General features: G+C 39.9%; 1 protein-coding gene across 2 annotated transcripts in view; it reads left to right on the forward strand.

Moving 5' to 3' along the window:
- Nucleotides 1-428: 428 nt before the first annotated feature.
- The window catches only part of Zc3h6 (zinc finger CCCH-type containing 6), a 59519-nt gene continuing 45790 nt past the window's right edge, over nt 429-14157 (forward strand). Inside the window, exon 1 of one of the 2 annotated variants that reach the window (XM_026379970.2) lies at nt 429-1408. In XM_026379970.2, coding sequence (XP_026235755.2) covers nt 1377-1408 — 32 coding nt within the window. In that variant the 5' untranslated portion in view covers nt 429-1376. The remainder of the gene's footprint in view (nt 1409-14157) is intronic. The other variant, XM_077791941.1, reaches the window with a different exon arrangement.

Genomic DNA, 14157 nt, shown 5'->3' on the forward strand with positions numbered 1-14157 from the left:
CGGCAACTGCCTGCAGAATTATTAGAGTTCAGCCTTTGTCAACTGTGCGTTCAACTTAAAAAAAAAAGAGAGAAAGAAAAAAGAATAGGCGATTTCTTTCTTTTCTCCTTTCTATGTACGTATCCCAAAGTTCAAATTTATTCTACTAATTCCAAGATTTTTTCTGAATGCATGCCTCTAGGGAAGATGAGGGAAGTCAGATATTTGGGAAGATTAACCAAGTCCATCATTTTAATAAAAAGCAAGGAATGTTCCTTTAGATCCAAGTAGTATGCTACATTAAATAGGTCAAAACACTGACTCGTCATTTAAACACTATTTCTGAGTGCACACTCCTACATATAAACTGTAATGCCTCGTTGATGAAATATTCACATATATTTTACATACTTTCTTATCAAAGGACGAAATTTTGCAATTATCCTAAATCTATTTTATTATCGAGTGATGATGGGGTAAACATCGGAAACATCCAACATCGGAACAGTGGCCAGTCAAGCTGGCTTCCCTAAGACGCGACTGCGCTCTGATCGCTGCGGACGCGATCGCCCCGACTTGGGAGGAGAAGGGTCGTTTCTCCGTTATTTCAGCCACAAAGGGTTTCTTTATAAAAAGCTGACTCCAGAGCCAGCGTTCCCTATTCCTACGCCGGCTGATGGCTCGGGGGATCTGTGCAACCGTAGCTGCTCGGCCTGGGCGGACGTATGCGGCACCCCGCGACCCAGGAGAGCCGGGCACTCAGGCGAGCCAGGCACCCAGACGCGCGAACCTCGCGCCACCTCCTTCGTCGGACCACCCAACTCTGTCAGCTCGTTGCGCAGCCACCCGGGTGCTGCTTCCGCGAAGCACTGAGAAGGCTGAAGCCCCGCCCCTGATGGTGATCGACGGGCAGTTTTATCCAATGGCCACCGCGCTCGGTCTGGGGGGGTGGGGCCAGAGCCAGGCGCGCGGAGGGATCTCGCCTGCCCTCTAGTCCCGGATCAGGTGTTGCGGCCGGCGCCATTTTCTCGAGCCTCTTGTCTCGGGTGCCGCCATGTTGGTGAGGAGAAATCACCGTTACGGCCACTGTCCAAATCCCCGCGTCGCCGCCCGCCGCCCGCCCGCTCCCACGCCTCAGCCACCGGCGGCGGATAGAGACTAGAGCGGCAGCGCCGGCAGCGCGGGCCGTTGCCCCGTGTGTGCAGTTAGAGCCCCATCTCTCTGGCGTGGTGGTTAATAGACTGGAAAGTCTGTGTGTGTCGCTCACTAGTAACCGTGAGTTTTTACCACCTCGTCACCGCCGGCGGCGGCCGGGAGCAGCACCCGCGGGCGGCGCAGGGGCCTCCCGCCGCCGCCGCTGCAGACCGCCCTGCAGCCCCGCCCCGTTCTGACCAAACATGACAGACTCTGAACATGCAGGGCTCGGCAGGTCGGGACCGTCTGTCTTTCTGTCGGATGAGGAGGGGGCGGGCGCGGGGCGGGCGGGGCCGGGCGCCCCTGCATGACTCGGACGTCTCTGTGTGGCTCCGTCGCCGCCGCTGCGCGCGCCCCGACCCGGCCCGGCCGGCGGGGAGGCCGCCCGCGACCCCCGCCCCGCCGGCCGCCGGCCCGGGCCCTCCCGCGGCCCGCGGCACCGGCTGAGCGCTTCGCGGCGCCTGGCCGCCGGACCGCCGAGCACGCCCGGAAGCAGACGCGCTTGCGTTTAGGAGATGCTAGCGCCCCGGCCCTGGGCTAGGTGCAGCAGCCCCCGCCCCTCGCCAGGCCTTGTGCTGGGTGCAGGAGCCCCCGCCCCAGGCCAGGCTTTGAGCTAGGTGAAAAAGCCCCCCACCCCATCTCAGGCCTTGTGCTGGGTGCAGACGCCCCCGCCCCAGGCCAGGCCTTGAGCTAGGTGCAGAATACCCCCACCCCATCTCAGGCCTTGTGCTGGGTGCAGAAGCTCTCGCCCCAGGCCAGGCCTTGAGCTAGGTGCAGAAGACCCCCCACCCATCTTAGGCCTTGTGCTGGGTGCAGAAGCTCCCGCCCCAGGCCAGGCCTTGAACTAGGTGCAGAAGACCCCCACCCCATCTCAGGCCTTGTGCTGGGTGCAGACGCCCCCGCCCCAGGCCAGGCCTTGAGCTAGGTGCAGAATACCCCCACCCCATCTCAGGCCTTGTGCTGGGTGCAGAAGCTCTCGCCCCAGGCCAGGCCTTGAGCTAGGTGCAGAAGACCCCCCACCCATCTTAGGCCTTGTGCTGGGTGCAGAAGCTCCCGCCCCAGGCTAGGCCTTGAACTAGGTGCAGAAGACCCCCACCCCATCTCAGGCCCTGTGCTGGGTGCAGAAGACCCCCCACCCCATCTTAGGCCCTGTGCTAGGTGCAGAAGCCCCTACCCCAGGCCAGGCCCTTGACGTAGGTGCAGAAGTCCCCCCACCCCTTGCCATGCCTTGTGCTGGGTGCGGAAGCCCCCGCACCTCATTTTAGGTCTTGTGCTGGGCACAGAAGCCCTCGCCCCATCCCAAGTCTTCCTCTCCCGCGCAGAAGAACCTTACCCACCCCAGGTCCTATGCTGGGTGCAAAACCCCTAACCCCAGGCCTGAGCTAGGTATTGAAACCTCCAACCCACCCCAGGCCCAGTATTAGATGCAGAACTCACGCCTTCAGCTTTGTGTTAGGTACAGGAGCCCTCAACCCCACTCCACTTCAGCTTTACCCCTTAGAATCTGCAATGGCAATACAGTAACAGGAAAATCTTAGACTGCGGACCTTAGCACAATTTCCTTCAAAACGCCACTGATTATTCACCCCAGCTGTATTTTCTAGATGTTGTACATCACTTGAACTTCATTAAACTGAGATTCCTATTTCCAACTTCAGTTTTGCTCTGCCTTAAGAGGCACATCCTTGGTTCCATTTAACCATTCGGGGGCATTTGCAAAGTATACTTTAGCACACTTAAGTTTGGTTAAATTTCAAGTTCCCATTCACATCTTAATCATTTAGAAAGGGGGGCTTCCTTCATTAAAACTATTGGAACAAAATCCCTTGCATCTGATTCTTATTTAGAATATTATTTTGAAAATCTAGACCCTCACCATTAAGCCATTGTGATTAGAATTAGTCAAAAGTATACATAGAGTTTATATAAGAATTGCTGAAGTTTACCTGTGGAGTAATGTGATGTGCTTGTATAAAGCATTGCAAACACTTTTTTTTTTTTAAACCTAAAAGCAAAAATCACAAACATCATTGAAATCTGAAATATATAAATATTTGGCATTCTTAAGAAACTTAAAAAGTGTGAAACAACTTGAGTACTATAATAATAAAAGTAGATCCCCAGAAGACAAGTCAATCAAATGTGTTGTAATTTTTAGAAAGTAATGTGCACTCTGAAAATAATAGTTGCATAAGCTTGCACTTGACACATTCTTTATGATTTTTTAGCATTATTATTTTTTTTTTGGGGGGGGTCCCACTGGTAATGAACCCAGGTCCTTGCACTTTCTTAGGCTCTACCACTGAACTTCATCCCCAGCCCAACATTCATTATCAGAAAATTCTTGGAATGGTTAACTAATAACCTTGAAAAGTTTCCCACTCTGAATATTTGGACAAACCAATGATGGAGTTTCTTTAATGAAGCCTAAAATTAATACTTTTATATGAACAAAGGAAATCTGTTCTCATCTGTTAGTGGACAAAGTAGCTTCAACATGTAGAATTGTATATTCTATATAATGAAGAAACCATGTCACCAAATTTAGGGATCAAAATGATTTTGCAAGTAAAGAATTGTGATTCCAGACATTAGAAAGTATTTGAAAATTGAAAATAACTGATTTAGAGGTTAAAATGAAAACTTTAAAAGAATTCTTTGTAAGATGTATGAACAGCTTAGTATTAGGAACTAAGGATTAATAGTAGTGATGTTTAAGCCTATTGTTTTAAATTAGAACTAAGAAAATATTTTCTAGTTAGCTCCATTTTAACTTATGCAGTTGTTAAGAAGCAAAAAGAGTTTTTTCCCCCCCTATACCTTTTGTCAAAGACAAAATAACTACATATAAAAACAGTGAACAAGAAGTCAGGAGAAGGTTTTAGCTCTAGCTTTGCAACCACTTAGCTTTATGAACTTATGTGGGCCTAATTTCTTAATTGATAAGATGGTTCTACCAGAAATTTTCAAGTTCTATAGATTAATATTTCTCAGCCTTCCCTGGGAGTAATGATGCTGCTTCCATTGATCTGGACCTCAGCCAGGATTTTTAGATTTTTGAAAAGCTGTCCAGGAAATTCTAATATGTGCCAAACTAAAAACTAGTGTATTAGGTCAACCAGTATTTCCCAACATTAGCTTGTCAGACTCATTTTGATCAAGAACAAAGATTTTGTCCTGCCCAAAGCAATAGAATCAATCTCTAGAGTAGGTTTGTGGTAATCTGTATTTCTAACAAGCATCTAAATGATTCTTAAGGAATTTTGGGGAAAATTAACTCATCTGTGGATTCCTCAAATATTCTGGGCTTCTGTATTTAAACTATTTTATAATAGAAATTTCTGTGAATTAGGTGAAAGGTATATAAAATTTGTTATATAGAGCTAGGTATTATCCCAAGGATTCTTTTGGTAGTTTTGAAAATTTAAGGTATATTGCATGTGCAGGAAAAAAAGCAAAATCTGATTATATTATGGATTTTATATACAAATTTAAGTATTATAATTTTCAGGAGAATTGAGATTCTAAATGTAAATGGAATTCATAGAATGCAATTTTCTCTCCTTTGATTACTTTCTTATACATGTTTTATATGGTGAATGTTTTGCACAAGATTTATTTGCCAAAATGCATTCTACTATCATGTATAACTAATTAGAACAAATAAATTTCCCAATTTTGCTTGAACATAAAAAAAGTTTTATTTTCCAAATGAGTAACTTTTAAAAAATATCCATTTGATGTACTTTCCTTTAAATAATTTTATACCTGGAGTTAAAACATTGCAGTTTATGAAGTGCTATTACAATAACACAACCTGTGAATAAGCTGGTAAATTAATGTAGACTGTTAGTATTCTACATAAGCCTGGAGCCTAGTTTCTAAAGGTCTTTAGAAATAATAGAGATGGAGAGAAAGAAGATAGGGAAAGCCAAAGGGAGGTAATCCTTGATTCTTCATTTCAGTTCTTCTCTTTCATTCACTTTTCCAGGGCACAGTCCTAGCAACCCTTTCAGCTAGATGTTGACCCAATTAAAACAATTCACAAACAACTCTTTTGTTAAATGGTGCTGAGGATTGAACCTAGGACATCATGTATTCTCCCACTAGTGCTGCACCACTAAGCTACACCTCTCAACCTTACAAACAACTCTTGAAGATTAAATGCTGAGTCCCTACTTTGCACACATCTCCACAAAAGTAGGAAAAGATAAATATAACAAGTAATTTTAGGTTGTTTTGAAATATGCTAATGGTAAAAAGTTTTGCAGGGCCCAGACCAAAAAAAAGCTAATTTTAGCATGAACTGGTTTAAGATCTTATGATTCCCATTCTTTCTTTTTTAGTTGTTGATGGACCTTTATTTTATTTATTTACATGTGGTGCTGAGAGTTGAAATCTAGTGCCTCAGGTATGCTAGGCAAGTGCTCTACCACTGAGATACAGCCCCAGCTGATTCTCATTCTTTTTTTTTTTTAAATATCTTTATTTTACATTTATGTGGTGCTGGTGCCTTGTGCATGCTAGGCAAGTGCTCTATCACTGAGCTACAACCCCAGCCCCATGACTCCCATTCTTTAATTGATAGGAGGTATGGATAATATAGGAGGTATGAATATTATTCTTTGCCCATATGAGCAGTTTACCTATTTTTTCTTCCCATTCTGCTTTCCTCCTTCTGTAACACACAAATAGCAAAACTTCAACTAGTCAGGTTTATGATTCATATGCCTTCCCAGCCCTGCAGATGGATTGAGGTCTTGAGACAACTGGAGAATCTGAGGAAATGAGGATGGAGATTATTATGCTCTCAACATTTGTGATGGGGCTTTCATTTCATCCTTGCATTAATTTGATAATTTTAGTAGTATTATAATGTTCAGTGATTTGTCCGGGATCCCACAGATACAGCCCTGTAACAATCCAAGTATGTAAACTGTTATTTTTCACTCTTTGTTAAATTTGCAAAGGGAAGTAATGGAATAGGTTCTGGCCTTTAATTCTTAAATAGTTTGGAATTTTAATGAGGCATATTTGAGGGATCCCTCCATTTTGAATAAAATCTGGTTTTGATCCTGATCTTTTTTCTAACTTGGTTAGTATGCTCCTATTTTTCATAATTACTTTTCTCATTTGTGAAATAGTTGAATTAGATCACCTCTAATTTCCCTTTTCACTTGAAAACTCAATTTAATTTTAAAAATTGAAGATGCCTTTTCTCAGGTTAGAGTTCACTTTATACTCTATACAACATCTGATACATAAATTAGCATGGTTAGTGGTGTAATTGCGTTTCCTAAGTAGCCATTACCTTATACATGATTCTTGAACCCACTTGATTTGACTATTGTTGAAATTATCAAAGTGAGTTTCTCTTTAGCAGGTTCAGATTTGATGTTAGAAAGCACTATGTCTCACAAGAAGATATTTTCTTTCCCCAACCCCTTTAAAAAATTTTTTTTAGTTGTAGATGGACACAATACCTTTATTTTATTTGTTTTTATTTTTATGTGGTGTCAGAGATCAAACCCAGTGCCTCACACATGCTAGGCAAATGCTCTACCACTGAGCCACAACCCTTCCCCAACCTCTTTAAACATATTATTTCATTCTTTTAAAAATATTATTCATTGGGCTGGGGTATAGCTCAGTTGGTAGAGTGCTTGCCTTGCATGCACAAGGCCCTGGGTTCAATCCCCAGCAACACACACACACACACACACACATACAATATATATATATATATATAAACTTTTCTTTCAATAGACTTATAGAATTTCTACTCTGATAAGGATGGTATTAAACAATGGTGAAATAAATTTGAGTTCAGCATCATGAACCTGCTCTCTAGGATCTTACAATTTAGTCAGAGAAACAGACTGCCAACTACTAGGGCACCAGTAGCATGCTAGAGGTGTGAGCTGAGAATCATGGTGATAGAGTTGAGGGCTTTGGTCATTGCAGAGTAGCTAGGTCTGGAGGATGAGTAAAAGTATGGCCAAGTGGAGGTAAAGATGTATGTATGAAAAGCACTGAGAAAGAATGTGGCTTGAAGTGGTAGTGTGTGGAGAGTGTACAACTACTTTGGGAAACAAGAGGCCTGATACTTTGGGACCAGGCCCATCCCTTTAAAAAAAATCAAAGTTTTTTAAGCAGGAGAATTCAGCTGCATGTTTTTGGTATGTTACTCTGTGGTTTGGAGGAAGTGGTCTACAGGGAGGGGAGATCAGTAGAAGGAAAATAAGCCAAGAGGCTTTTGGGGAACACACCAATAAGGAAAATAATCCTTACCATAAAGAGCTTATATTTTCTTGAGAGGACAAAAAACACATGTTTAGATGGTGGTTAAACAGAAAAGGAGATGAGTCCTGTAGGTATAGGTGGGATATTTCTATTTTCCTTGATTATTTTTTTTAAATGGTTTTTTTTAGTTGTACTTGGACACAATACTTTTACTTTATTTATTTATGTTTATGTGGTGCTGAGGATCGAACCCAGGGCCTCTCACCCATGCTAGATGAGCGCTCTACTGCTGAGCTACAACCCCAGCCCCAAGGAGATATTTCTGTTTTCAGTAGGATGTTTGGAGAAACACTTACTGAAATAATATTTGAGCAAAATCCAAAATATGAGAGCAATACAGGGCCAGGATATAAGGGTAAAGAGCCTTCCAGATAAGGGAAGGGGTGGTAGAAAAAGCCTGGATCCAGGAATGATCCTGATGTGATTAGAGAAAAAAAACAAACAAACATGGGAATATGGTAGTAAAGGAGAATAAGCAAGGGGAGAGAAATAGAGGTGATGTGTTGGGTACTGGGAGGTTGTAAGGCCTTGTAAGCCATCATAGGACTTTGGATTTCACCCAGATGTGGAGCTCCTGGGGGACTGAACAGATGAGGGACAAGATCATGCTATGGTACATGAGTAGTATTAAAGGTGACACATGATGGCTTAGGCCCGGGAGTAAAGATGGTTGGATTTGGGTATGGTTTGATTGGAGGTAGAACCCATAGGATTGCTGTTGGAAAGAATGAGCCACAGCTGTTGTAGAGGTCTAGAAATGAGTTGATGAAGACCTCATCAAAAGCATTGGCAATGAGGGAGCAGCCACAAGGAAGAATTCATTGGTGATTTCTTAGCATTGGTAGAATTAGAGATAATTAGCTGAGAGTTTTTAGCTGAGATGTTAGTTGAAATGAATATGACCATCCAGGTAGGCATGTATCCTTAGTCATGGAGAAAAGGGTAGAAGGTTCTAGAAGCCAAAGGAGGAGAAAGTTTCAAGGAAGGAATGATCATATAGCAATAAAGGAAATTAAGGGTTAAAAATAAGTCACTGGATATACTTTATCTTAAGTGAACCCCATTTTTATATTTGAATATGAGGGCCCTGCAGGGTTTTCAAACTGATGGCCTTCCTGCGACTCAGAATGTATATACACCATTGTTTGCCTGACACAATGTTTTAAAATATTGGTGTTTGAATGCTTTTAAGGTTTGACTTGTGTTTTCTCCTCTCCACAGTTTTTTCACTCATATATACTCTGCAAACTCATCATCCAAAGTGTACATCTCTCATTTAGGTGACCTGCCTGACCACTGTAGGCATTTGAGTTTGTGATTCTTTGTGATGCATTAGCTTTCACCTGGACAAACTGCCTAGGAAAAGGCCTCCCGTGGGTGGGTGACCTGGAGTTCACCAAATCAAACCTTCAGTCCAGGGCTGCCAGCATATTTTGTGCATCAGTCAGCCTGTTGTCATGCAGCTAGTGGCCCTTAGTTTTTCAGATTCAGAAACTGATCAGCCTTAGGGCTGTTCATTTGGAAATGTTAAATGCATGCTCAAAGCTTACAGGTATTATTTTGCTTCATGTGAATTATTTAATCATGTGAAGAAGGGCCTGTTCTTAGTCTCCCTTTTGTACAGAAGAGGAAGCAGAATGAGGAAATAGATATGAAGGGACTGATAAATTCCCCAAGGTCACAAAGTATATCAGTAGGAACTAATTTCAGAGCCCACATTTATACCAATATACATCGCCATAACAAGAGAATTACACACAAGAATGCCAGTTGAATTATATGAAATGAGGACTATGTGTTTGCAATCAGAGAGTGTCTTTTTTCCATATAAAATGCTATTAGGAAAACCAGATTATCAAGAGTTGCCTAATTAGCAAGAGTATGGAATTAGAACAAAAGAGTCAGTTATAAATGATGGAAAGTTTAAATGGCATCAGACTCTGATACAAAGTCATATTCTCATCTCCAGAATGTACCTGTTAAGCAGTTATTTGCATCTCTTTGTCTTACAGGGCATCTCTTCTCCTGGGTAGTGCTTATGGGGCCATTGCTCACTTTGTCATTACGCTTCTCTTTCATTGTTTCCATTTCTGGTAAATACAATTCCCTGCATTGCATGTTAATATTTTAACTTTAGTTGTGGCCTTTGATATGATCCTGTGTACCTAATTTCCTAATATCTGTTATGGCTTATCTTTTTTTGTTTGTTTGTTTTATGGTTGACTTCTTGAGGACATTCTTAGTCCCAATATCTTCCTGGGGGTGGTTGGGTTCTGGGAGGTATTATTGGAACGCTGATGTCAACCAGTGTAGTCACTAAATGATTTTAACAATTGTAGCAGATTATTATTACTTTTGACAAAGAATCATTTTATGTGTTTCACTTGTTTTAATGTGAGTTCTGTCTTTAATACTTAAGCTTGAGTATATCATATCCACATTTTTTTTGGTACCTGGCATTGAACACAGGAGCTCTTAACCACTAAGCCACATCCCCATTCCTTTTTATGTTTTATTTTGAGACAAGGTCTCACTGAGTTGCTGAGACTGGCTTTGAACTTGTGATCCTCCTGCCTCAGCCTCTGGAGCCACTGGGATTTAGAGGCATGCATCACTGTACCTGATTCATACCCACATTCTTAAGTGGAAAATAAATGAACAGATCAAGTCCCAAGTAGTTTTTAAAGAGCCCTAATTTCATTATTAAAAGTATTACATAAAACTACATAATAGTCAATCACAACCTGTTCATACAGTTGGTGCAAAAATAAAGAACCTAGGGCTGGGATTGCGGTTCAGTGGCAGAGCACTCGCCTAGCATGTGTGAGGCCCTGGGTTCGATACTCAGCACCACATAAAAATAAATAAAAAATAAAGGTATCGTGTCTGACTACAACTAAAAAAAATATAAAAAAAATAAAGAACCTAGATTTGGAACTCATGATACACAATATAGTACATATATCACAATTTATAATTCACATACTTGGTACATATAGGCAGAGCAGCTATTAATATTTTCATTTTATAGTTTAGGTAACAGAGACTAAACAACTTGTATGAGATGATTGAGCAGCTTGAGTGAGAACCACAACCTCTTTGTGGCATTTCCCTACTTTTTCTACTACTTGAAAATGGTAGTTACTCTGGTATCAGATACTAGATTGGGATATTGGACACTTGTTAATGTGTCCAGTTTTTTTTTATATTAATGAATCATAATTCATCCTAGGTTATTATAAATTGATGTCACATCACAATTTTGCCTAAATCAAAGTAAAATATGTGCTTTTCTAAATTAAAATAGTCAAAACTAAATTTATAAAGAATGTTAATTATCTTCACATATTTTTAAGAGAATGTGAAGTCAGTTAAATCTAGCTAACTTACATCTGCAAGTTCTTAGCTTAGACAACAGGAATTCTAGTGTGTACAAATTTTAGCCTTTTAAGGGAATTCATTAAAAATACATAAAGAACTAACACCTCTTTTACTTGAGCTTTCCCTGCTTACTGGCAGTTGACAATAAAATGTTGCTGAATTCCTGATGTGTGGGGGATTGAGTTCTTTATAACCTTTGCTGTTAGACCTGTAAAGGTAATTGTGGGTTGATTTCTGCATTCTTGAAATAAATAACATTCTGTTTGAAAATTATATTTTGGGCTGGGGATGTGGCTCAAGCGGTAGCGCGCTCGCCTGGCATGCGTGCGGCCCGGGTTCGATCCTCAGCACCACATACCAACAAAGATGTTGTGTCCGCCAAAAACTAAAAAATAAATATTAAAAAATTCTCTCTCTCTCTCCTCTCTCATCTCTCTTTAAAAAAAAAAAAAAGAAAATTATATTTTGTATAAATACATCAAAATGGAAGTGAATAACTCATTAACATAAGAAGTACCTACATATTTGGCAGTACATATATTGTACCATATATCCCCCTCTTTTTTTTTTTTTAATGCCAAATGGCCAGGTGTGAAAACCAACAGATGCTGAAAGCTGGAGCTAAAGTCAATATGCTCATCCCAGAGAAAACTTTTGGCATAAGTGAGTAAATATGAATCATTGTCCCAGAAGTTCTTATCATTTATTTTTGGAAGTTTTGTTAGTCTCGTTTTATTTTTACTTATTTATTTTTTGTGGTACTGGAGGTTGAACCTGGCAATTCACTCAGTTATATTGAGCTATATCCCCAACCTCTTTTATTTTATTTTGTCTTGCTAAGTTACCCAGGCTGGCCTCAAACTTGAGATCCTCCTGCTTCAGCCTGCCAATGACTGGGATTATAGGCATGTACAACCAGACCTAGCAGTCTCATTTTAAAAGTAGGAAATTATAGTACAATAAAAATAATTTCTTAGTGCTGCCAATTGCTAGATTGTTCTTGTGATTGTTTTAATGCACACGATAGGTATTAAATAGAAGGTCTATTTTATTTCCAACAAAATCATTGGAAGAACCTTTTTCCTGTAACATCTGTGTGTGTGTGTGTGTGTGTGTAATATCTGGAAAGGATTATGTGATACATAACTTTCAAGGTTCTCTCCTTACAGAATTTTAAAGTGGTAAAGTTAACATTGCTTTTAATTCATCCAAAAAAAGTGAAGAGTCCTGAAGTATAAGGTTTTTTGGTTTTTTTGGTCTTGGGTTTTTTTTTTGAAAAATTAATGGGATAAAATAACTTAAAGATAGTTTTTAGAAGTGTTATGAAATGTAACATACCAGACAATTGAACAAATTAAAATTATGATAATATCTATTATTATTCATTTTTCATAAAAATTTTATAATTACTTGTTAACTTAGAAAGGATATACTTCCTGAAGTCATTAGCTAACTCAATTTTACTGCACTCTTTTTATTTGCCTATTTAAAAAATTAATTTCCTTTTTACATAAAATCATTGTGACATTTTCCTTTTGCATTAATGTATATTTATGCTTCATCTAATTAATGAAATTTCAGCTATAAAGCACACAAAGAGATTTTCATTTCAAGTTGTGCCTAAACATCTTAATTTTAAAAATGAATACTGATTGTAAATCTAAATGACATGAATTCTTCATATTTGATATAATGGTACCATATGATCAGGCAGTCCCTGATTATATGACATTCTGGCATAAGAGAAATGACTTAGACCAAGGCAGATTTGGAGAAGCTCACTTTAGCTTAATACTTGGGCCAAAGTCTAATTTAGAATATGGGAGACTTTCAGTGTGGCTTCTGAACAGTGCATAGCATGATATGATGTACTAGAAGTGCCTGGAGGAACAGACTAACTTTGCCTACCCTGCTTCCTTTCTGCTTTTACCTGTTCTAGATATTTTTTCACTGTTATTTTCCAAAGGAAAATATGAGAAATTTCTCCATAGAATCCCTGCTGCTTGGATTTATAGCCTTTCCCAATTGCATTTTATAGTATACATGTTCTATTCAGACTTTTATATTTCTGATAAAACATAAGAGGAAAAGAAACTTCAGCTGAGGGTTGTCTCTAGGAACTATGTTAGGGGATTACCTAAATTGATTTTGCTTAATCCTTCAATCACTTTACGATGGTAAATACAATTGATGAATCTCATTCTGTAGAGAAGACTGGATAGGAGAGGAGTAGGATAATTTGTCAGATTTTTATAGGTAGTATATGATTGGGAAGCAGAATTTAAACACAATGATTTTAGAGTTTTTTTAATCATCTATCTCACTTTGATTTTTAAAAAGTAATCAGTTTGAACATGCCACAAGTTGAAAGCAGTGTTTTGCTTAACACTTTTATTTTAATTTCCAGGTTCAGGTGACCTCATTTTGCCAGAATCCTGGGTGCTCCTTAGTTGAGAGAGTTTTTTGTTTTTTGTTTGGATCTTCTTTAACTGTAGGTGGAAATTGCTATTCTGGCAACACTTAACCTCACTCTATTCTATTCTTTCTCATGGATGTTGGTGCTTAGCTTTTTTTGTTTGTTTGTTTTAATTGAATTGCAAGTCCTAGTAATAATAACATAACAGTTTTTTTTTTAAAGAGAAAGAGAGAGATAGAGGAGAGAGAATTTTTTAATATTTATTTTTCAGTTTTTGGCGGACACAACATCGTTGTTTGTATGTGGTGCTGAGGATCGAACCCGGGCCGCATGCATGCCAGGCAAGCAAGATACCGCTTGAGCCACATCCCCAGCCCAACATAACAGTTTTTATTTCTTCCAGCATTCTTCTTTTTTGGCTTCTTCCGACTTATATGGAGGCAGATTTTACATAATGAGCTGTTACTTAATCTGCATCAACTTTTCATCAACTTCTCTGGGACCCAGAAATGAAATAAGGAGACCCATTTTCCACTTTTGTATGATTTGATTTTTTTAAAAATTTTGGTACTTGGGATTAAACCCAAGGGCACTTTACAACTGAATTACATATTCAATCCTTTTTAAAATTTTTTTATTTTGAGACAGGGTCTTGCTAAGTTGCTGAGGCTGGCCTTGAATTTGTGACCCTGCTGCTTCAGCCTCCTGAGTTGCTGGGATTACAGGTGTGCACCACTGCTCCTTGTCTCTTTTTACCTCTTTAAAAAAGTGTTTGCTAAAAGGTTTGGACTAATGATCTTTGAGCACTTGAAAAAAAAAAGTGTTCAATAAAAAGAAAACTCTATAGCATCTTAGAAGTCCAAATCCCTTGTCAACTGGTCTAC

The sequence above is a fragment of the Urocitellus parryii genome, chromosome 12 (genome assembly GCF_045843805.1).
Source record: "Urocitellus parryii isolate mUroPar1 chromosome 12, mUroPar1.hap1, whole genome shotgun sequence".
NCBI classification, from domain to species: Eukaryota; Metazoa; Chordata; class Mammalia; order Rodentia; family Sciuridae; genus Urocitellus; species Urocitellus parryii.